This window comes from Eutrema salsugineum, unplaced genomic scaffold (genome assembly GCF_000478725.1).
Source record: "Eutrema salsugineum unplaced genomic scaffold, Eutsalg1_0 scaffold_2, whole genome shotgun sequence".
Lineage (NCBI taxonomy): Eukaryota > Viridiplantae > Streptophyta > Magnoliopsida > Brassicales > Brassicaceae > Eutrema > Eutrema salsugineum.
The window spans coordinates 16,208,851-16,218,186 of NW_006256829.1; the positions used below are offsets into that span (position 1 = coordinate 16,208,851).

Sequence of the window (9,336 nt, forward strand, 5' to 3'; positions counted from 1 at the left end):
GAGTCGGAAGACATTTTAGGTCTGTAGATTGAGGTCGGAAGAAGATTTAAAGGAGAGTTGAAGAAAATGAAGAACAGGTTGAAGATTGATCGGGAAGTTTGAAGATTGATCGAGAAGTTTGAATACGGATCAGAAAAATTTGAAGATTGATCGGAAAAAGATTAACCGGAAAGTTTGAAGAGCACGGTGGAAAAGTTAGAGCGAACTAACGAAATCTACGAGTGGAGAATCTAGAGAGAGAAACAAAACTAGAGAGAAGTGAAAGCGGCGTACCTTATATATGCTGATGCAAGAATAATGAATGCGAGGTAGGTTCTTTCTTATAAATAAAAGTGGGAATCATGGTTCCTCGATTTTGGCAAAATCCTGGAATTCACGCTTTGCATTATATATCAAATTTCGAAACGCCCGGGAAAATGGATCGACCAAATTTTCCGAGCTCGGTTTGTAACCTGGTTTCGAGAAATGATTCGAATGAGTTCGAGAAAAAAAACCCACTTTCGCCGAACTGATGGGGGAGGGGGGTAACTGTTGGTGGTGAAAACCGCACCCTCGGTTTTCTCCGGTACAACCAAGATCGGCACGAATTAAACCTGGTTTACAAAGGAATTGTACCGGGAAAATTGGGTCAGACGAGCTCTTGGGCCGAACATGGCCTAATAAACCGAAGTCGGTTGAAACTTCTCGAAGGAATCGAGAAGAATCCTAAGCTCGGATAAAACATGAAAGTTTCGGAATGGAAAAAGGAAACTGCCGAGAGAAAAAAGAAATTGCCGAGAGAAAAGGAAACTCTTCTCGGTCCCATATCGCATAGGAGACCCGCGAAATCCGACTTAGAGTGCATATATAAAAGGAAAGGAATCGACACCAGAAGACACGAGAAATTCCCGAGAGACTTAGAGACTGAGAACTCAAGATATTTGCTAGCTTTTTAGTGTTTTAAGTCTTAGTTCGTTTATCACTTATATAAACGAACTCAGTTGTATTTTATCCGATCTAATAAAATCCGAATTTCCAATTAAATTACTGTTCTGTCCCTTATGTGATATCATATATCAACATATACAAATATGTATCTATATGAGAATTTGGAAAATCTATCTGTACCTAACTATTTATGTTATTTTTTCCGAAAGAAACATTTTCCTTTGGTTAAACGAGAACCAAGTTATTTAGTTCGTGTTTTGTTTTCTTAAATCACTTTATTTTATTTCGAGAGTGAGAATTTGTATGTTTTTTATCTCTTTTTTTAAAAAAACTAGTTAATATTATGTTTTCTATATGATTTTTTTGAAGTATCCTAATTTATCTAAAATCTATGCATATATATATATATATATATTTGTAAGTTATAAATCTAAAATGTCCTTTTCTTTTGTTAAATTATATATTTTTCTTGATAAAATTTATTTTTATAAAAGAACTCTAAGAAATGGACTGGTTTATTATTGTCCTTCATCACATTTGATTACGGTTTTTAGAAGTTCATTAGAAGTCATTGGTTTTCTTAACATTTAACAACCCTTTGAACCATTTTGACCAATAAAAAAAAAAAACAACCCTTTCAACCCAAGTTTCTTTTTCCTGCTAATACTTTTGTGTCAAACATTACAATAATTGATGTCTAAATTGAACAAGAATTAAAAAAAAGAGAGGATAAATTTAAGAAAAAATAAAGGAGGAAACTGGTGGGAAATGTGATTTAAGTCTTTAACTGATATTGGGAAAGCGTTAAAAAAAAGAGAAGAAAAAACTTAAAAACTGAAAAAATGTGTTACCATTATGTGTACTTTTGAGTTATCTAATGTCCAAAAAAGGGACTTTTGTGTTTTAATTACCAAAAGACACACTTTTCTACTGTTTGGATGAGACAAATGACTGTTTTAACCATTTTGCCTACTTATCTATATTATTTATTTATTTAATATTATATTAATTTAATAATTGTTTTTTGTTATTTATCTATTATTAAAAAATAATCGAATAATTATTTTGACACTATAAATTATCTAATTTTTTTCTTAATACTTTGATACCAAATTTATATTTTTTAACTTAATTTTTTTGTCGTTTAGTGATAAACACATAGGTATCCATATAGTAGCGTCCACATGTACACAAATATATGAATATCTATGCAATTATATAGATATATATATGTATACACATATGTATCCATATAGTAGCGTACACATGAACACAAATATATATATGCATATCCACGTATATAGAGTATAAATAGATGTAACTATATAGATACATATGTATATTTACATGCATATCCACATGCATATATTATAGATGGATATAACTATATAAAAATATGTGCATATTTACATGAGTATCCATATAGTTGCATATATATGGGTGGGTCTCGTGCGATTTAGTGTATGGAAACTGATGAATTAAGGTGAGTCCCATGCGATTTAGTACGTGGAAGCTAATGAGTGAATTTAAGTGGGTCCTGTATGTTTTAATATTTTTCAATAAGTAAATAGAAGGTAAAAGAAAAAGAAGAACAAAAAAGTCCAAAAATGAGAGCAAAGTAAGATAAGTACACCATCTCCAAAAAGTGCCTTTTTTGGCAATTACATTTTTCAAAAATACACCTAATGGTAATATTCTCAACCTGAAATTTGGAGAAAAATAAACAAAAGATAAATGCGGACGATGGACACACACAGCAAACACGCCATCACCAACAAAGACGAACACAAGGAAAATGTTTACTGCAAAGTGTAATCGATAATATAACCGTGATTTCCTTTTTTATTTTAAAAAAGTAAATAAATAGAATGACGAAAATCATTAGAAAATATTTCAAAGAAGAAACTTCTATTGAATACGAGAAAATGGGGGTGATAGAAAAAAAGAGATAGACATTACTGAGCTCCTAAAAGTAGAAGAAGAAGTATTTGTTAGATGTTTATTCTTTGAGAGCACCATCAAATATACGATTTAAAAGACCAAAATTAAATAATTTGATATTGTAATAGGTTCTATATGAATCCAACAGTGGACCCTGTCTTTCCGGTACATCACCGCCACCTCTTCCCTGACAACATCGCCTTCACCCACCAGTGGATGCAAGAGCATCTGGGCCAGAGTCATCAACATCTGGGCCACTGAAGTCGCGATGCACCACGTATCAGGCATGAGCATCGGATGGAAGATGTTGCCGCGGTCGCTCACATTGGGGTGGAAGATGGGGGGTCCGGAAGTGCACCTTCGGTGGCTTTCAGGGGAACTGCAGCGGGAACATGATTCGCAGGTTGAAGATACCCCCTTCGTAGGGGGTTTCCGGTGGACTGGTGATCGTCGCCGCCCACACGTACAAGTCCTCCGCCTCCACCCCCGTGGAGTATATCAGCGAAGGGTTTCGCTGGAGGTCGCACAGGTAGTGACGCATCCATTGCTTGGGACGTGGTTCAGCCGCTGGAGGAGGATTGTTAGGAATAGACACCATTTGGAAGAGTTTTTTTTGTAAGTTTAGGGTTTCTTTCTTAGTGATGGTGTCGTGTTATGAGAAGGCGAGAGAGTTAAGAAGAAAAAGTGATGCGGTGCATGCATTAATTGTGTCGACTCACGATAAAAATTATGCGTTTCTCTACATACGACTAGTTCAACTACCAAGCATATGCGTCGTTTTAGAAATGCTAATTTAATAACCGATTAGACAGTTACCCAACAACCAAAGAGCAACATTATTTTAAACCGATTCATACCAAACCAAAATCCTCAAACCTAATTTAATTTAAACCGATTCTTATAACTGTAACCAAACTAATATTCTCAAAATAAATTTAAATGCGGAAATGACACGATCCCACAGACAATTTAGTTGATAAAAAAATTCAAAAATCCGAATTGACAGCATGATAAAGGGAACATATGGGACTGTTAAATCTTAGTCTTCTTCTTCTTCTTCTTCTCATGCTGCACCTCCCCTTCCTCGAATGAAACGCCAGGTTGATCCTACATGGTTGATATGTCTATAATTTGCATCATTTAGGCTGCATTTTAGAGTCCAAATCATATGTTCTCTCATTCATTTTAGGTCCTTAGGCATCAATTTAGGGTTTGCATTAGGTCCCAAAGAGTTTTGCATGGTCTGAAGTCTTTATCAGGTGTTTTGGAGGCCATCTGGAGTTCAAGAGGTGTGATCAGGAGTTGAAATGGTGAAGAAAAGGGTTAAAAATGGTGAAAATCGCTTAAAGGAATTTCTCTGCAAAAGCATGTACCGGCTAGATATGTTTATCGGCTAAAAATGCCATCGGGTGATTTCTATCGGCTAAAAATCAATACCGGGTGAAAATGCTGTCGGGTGAAGTCTTAGGCCGAGACTGAGAATTTTTATCGGCTAAAAAGCTTACCGCGGTATACGTTTCTCGGATATTTTACTTACCACGGAAAGCATTTCTCGGCTAAAATCCGTTTTCACCTGCGCGCATCAAAGATTGTAAATCCGGGGAATCTTCTGGTCCGAATCAGTTAACGGGGTCTGCATCAAAGTTGGAGATAATCAAGTCAAGATCCCAGAGCAATTAGAGTTACTGAATTCGGAGCAGTGAGAAGAGAGGTATCGTCACCGGGAGACACACCTGTCTCGCATGAATTCAAGAACCGATCCGATGAGTTTAAAAGATTACGTGGACGATGCCTTTCCATCTCGAATAAGTTTACAGGACCTTCATAAATGTTTGAGATATTTGAGTGATATTTCCAGAACACCTGAGATCACCTTAATTGGAGCTGTGGCGTGAAAGATATCGTCTCTGGAGTAGATGCTGGTCTTAAAGCTGTTTTTTCTGCCGTTCCGATGTGATGCAAAGATGACCAATCTAAATAGTCTTCCACTTCCCAAGCTCTGACGGTTTCTTCACCAAAGTTTTAGCTGAATGAGTAATCTTGATCGTGGAGTTGCTTTCAAGTCATTTGGAGTCGTGTGCTGTTATTACAACCGGGAGACAAGCAGGTCGGTACAGGCCTCATAAGTTGCAATACGCGCTAAGTGTTTCTACAAGCCTCGGTATCATTACCTCGATATTGCTTAAACCGAGGCTCGTTCCCTGAAGCTCTTTGGTCCAAACCCTGTACTAACTCCTCGGTGTATCAAGACCGAGGCATGCATGCTGAAGAAGCGAAGCTGAGAACGACTAAGTGTTGGACCTATACCTCGGCCTCAAGACCCCGGCGTTACATGTCGGACCTCATCTGCCTTGACCCCTCGACTACCAAGCCCCTTGGAATTGCATGCCGAAGTCCCTTGTCTCGAACCCAGATTCAAGAACTTGTTTGTCTTAAAAAGTGCACGTGAAGATGGATCAAAGACTAGGGTTCATGCATGTTCTTGACATGTTCTTCATGAGATCTTCATTCTGATCTTTGCTCACGTACACCTCTCGTCATCAAGACCTCGGCTTCACTCTCTCACACACCGAGGTGCTCACCCGACGACCCAAGAAGAGCGTTCAGTACCCGGTTTGTTCCAGGCTGACCCGCAACACTTAGCCTTCACTATAAATAGTTTTTAGGACTAAAAACCTGATCATCTTATCTTTTATCTGTCTTTAGCTTTGAGAACTTGCCTCTTTGGTGAAACTTGCTTCTTTTAATCAGATATCTTGTTTTCACGTAAAGATCTTGTTCTCTTTCATTTTCCTTTTATCATCATCATCATCATCATCAAAGCTTCTAATCATGACCAGCTTCACATCTTGCAAAGGATCTAGTGAGCTCTTCATGATTAGTGAGTAGTACGCTTATGAGGTTTCAAATAGGTAGATTAGGGTGCTTTCATGTTGGATTAGTGAGTTTAGGGTCTAGTCTTGGATATTTCATTCTCTAACCGATCAGATCTCTAAGCTGGATCCATGAACATCACATGTGGTCCAGATCTAAGACATGTTCTCGCACCAAAAGTGTTCGTAGAAATGTCTGAACCAATCAGTTAGAGGTTTAAGGATCTTTCATCATGAGAGTGATAGTTTGTTATTCTTAAATGACCTATTGAACTGAATCTTAAGGCTGACTGATTCATGCTTCTCAAAAGGGATTTTGATATGAAAGAGGATCAGTTTAGAAGCTTAATACCTTCAGGAGAGGATTAACTTACCTTCGAGTTCATGTGAAATGAAGTTGCTTGATAATCTTGATTCATTAACTCACTAGTTTGACATGGAAGCACCCGAGTCCTTTATCCTGTCCAAAGCCTCTATCTTATCATTTCATATCATCATCCGATGACTCGACTAGTTCCTTGTTTGTTATTTGCATCTTGTCTAGTTTAACTCTCACAACTTGTTCCATTTCTGTTCCTTCTTGCATTTCAAGTAGTTTAAACAACAAAACGTTTTCTTGATTGCACTTGAATTAAGCGATGAGCATCATAGGCTAGTGTCTACCACATGCTTGGATTCGATACCCCTTGTACTACAACTACAGGGGATTGATACGTCTTTAAAGACCCAAAAAGTCTTAGTTATCAATGGTAACACAGATATGTGATTTATACTATAGTTCTACCTATTAGTACCAAATAAAACCTATTAGTACCAAATAATACCTGAATCCCAGTTCATCGTCTGGTCAAATACGTTCTCACAAGTGCTGGCTCCGTCTTCTTCTTCTTTTCCTTCTCTGCCACCTCACCTCCTACTTCTTCATTCTCTTCAACTCCCTCTTCATTCTCTTCTTCTCCTTCATCACCTTGTTCTTTTCCTTCTTCTCCTTCATCATCTTGTTCTTCTCATTCCATCTCTTCTCCAAGACCTTCTCTTGGAATTGCCTCTTTTACATAAGATTCAACGGACTTCAATCTACTATCAATGCCATCGATGAGGTCTCTCATTTGGAGGAACTTCTCATCCATACTCTTCTTCAACCCTTGACGCCAGAGATTTAGAGGAGGTATTCTTCGCTGGTTCAACTCGGTTTTTTTCATCGTCCAAGCTCATATCCTTCCAGAATATTGGCTTCCCATCATCATTTATATGACTCGTCCAATTATCAGGAATTGTATCACTGTTATCTGGGTCTTCATACCTTTCCATGATACCAGCTAACATATCTTCCTCATCAGCAGATGGTTGCAAGATACTCTAGATATCTTTGGTATTACCGATGTTTCGTAGAGGTCCGACAGAGGAAATCCTTTGAGAGTGAATGGTCTGATTTTGGTCTTACACATCCGAGGACACCCTATGCCTGCTCCTTTCGCTTCTTCTCTGTATGTGTCCTTCAGACAAGGTATGGCTTCAAAAGGTAGCAACTCCAAGGGAGTAACAAAGCCAGGAAATGTCCAAGAATCAGTTTCGACGACCCCATTGAAGTGCGTCAATGTATGATTAATTTCCTTGAGATTCGCATCAAATGAATACATACCCCAAGGAAATGTTCTACACGCATCGAGATCTTCTACAATCCTCAAGAAAAAGGGTCTACCAAGGGAGCTCCCTTCGCAGTATTAGCTTTATCACCTAACACGCTTGCTAGAAAGTACAAAACACACATTCTTAAGCGATCAGGACCACCACACATCTTTTCAAGCTTCTCTTTAACAACAGCAAGTGAAGGGACAGTTCCTTTCTTAAAATACTTCTCCTTAAAATCACTACTGCTCATCTTCTCATAATTCTTTGGATAATCATGGCAGTCTAATCCAGATATGAGTCCATCTTCCTTATGCGAATACCAAAGTGGAACTCCATTAACAACAAACCAACACTCTCTCCTCTTGTTTGTCTTTGCTGTGCGTAGAAGGAGCACCCCCTGAGTCTTATGGGTTGTATCCAAATACATGGCCTTGTGCATATGCCAGAAGTGCTTGAATTGAGGATGTTCGGTAAACCATCTTAGCTCCTCGGGTCTCAGTCCCAGAGACGCCGACTCCAGATTCTCTACTGCTTTGTGGATCCAACACCAAGTACCTAACTTTATTGCCTTGTTGTACTGATTTGGACTAAAATACATACTCAGCGGTTGCATTGGTGGCTGTTTTCCTCATCATTACACGTTTGCTCCTAAACCTCATTACGAAAGCGTAATGGCTCCTACAGCGTGAATTGAAGTGACTCACTATCTCCTCCGAATGATGCCATTACAGTATTTCTATCAAGTTAAAACACATCTAATTATCACCCCACACATCAATCAAACTGAACTGAACTCAAATTTTGCAGGTAATACTAATTTCAGTTCCTCGTTCCTAAACCAAGGTATCAGACACTACATAATCATTCGTAAGCCTTCTGCCTAAGATAAGCAACAATAAAACGGCAAAACAAAGAAGAACAAAGAACGAACCTGATGCAAATTTGAAGATTGTGACCTGTTTAGATAATCGAAGACTCCTTGTTCATAGTATCCTCGTAGTTGTACCTAATGGAACGAAATTCCCAGAAATGATAGAGATTCAAATTTAGGGTTATTCAAATTTAGACCCGAAATCGGATCCGGTATTGCTAACTGGGTGTGGATATTTGATCCATCACTGGTTGGGTCAGTAAATATTATGATGTTCTAAGGGTGACTGATTATTTTCTCGCTTTTTCAATTTAAAAATAATTCAAAACTAAATTAATTTTTATAACGCTGGTATATGAGGATAAATTACTTGGTCAACTGGTATATGAGAGTTTGTTTCCATTTTTACACTCTTTCTCTTTTCTCTCTAAAAAAAAAAAAGAATTCTCTCAAAACTGTCACTCAAGGAAACCTCTCCCCCACACTTATTCACAGCCTATACCTAATAGTTCCTTGATGATGGAACTAGACACTCTTGAGACTTTCTCTTGTCGCTCTAAACCTAACACTTTCTGCTAAGTTTGATCCAAGGTGGCCTCATAACACACACAAAATGCTTTGGCTTGAAAGAAGGATGGGTTCAGGGTGTGAAAAACTGTTCCAAATGCGGAATCAGCTACTTGAGCTAAGGAAAAGAGTGGTAAAAACAGGTTCTAGCTCAAATATGTATATGCGTATCCACAATGCTCACTCAAACAATGCATCACAAGATAACTAAAAGTCAGGTTCAATGATTTTCACTTGTTAGAGCATGAGTTCAATTCAAACTTGCTTCACATATCCAAATCTTTTCAAGCCTTGCAAGCATAGAAGAACCAACAAACAATGACAAACCAAATTCTCAATGTGATGTTCTCTCAAGGAAAAAATCTATGATTACTCCCATGCATTGATGCAACCTATATGATGCAGCTAGATTCAATCCTAAAAATGTGAATGCAACTAGAATGAATCTTTTTTGTGAAATTTTTTCTGATTTTTGATTTTTTTAGTTTTTATATGCGCTTAGATGTAACTACATGAATTCATGAG

The 9,336-nt window shown here is 37.8% G+C and overlaps 1 protein-coding gene across 1 annotated transcript; it reads right to left on the reverse strand.

The window, feature by feature from the left end:
• Positions 1-7,425: 7,425 nt before the first annotated feature.
• LOC112086595 lies at positions 7,426-7,971 on the reverse strand. The gene has a single exon (XM_024155565.1). It carries the CDS (start codon positions 7,969-7,971, stop codon positions 7,426-7,428), a length of 546 nt encoding a protein of 181 aa, XP_024011333.1.
• Positions 7,972-9,336: the final 1,365 nt, after the last annotated feature.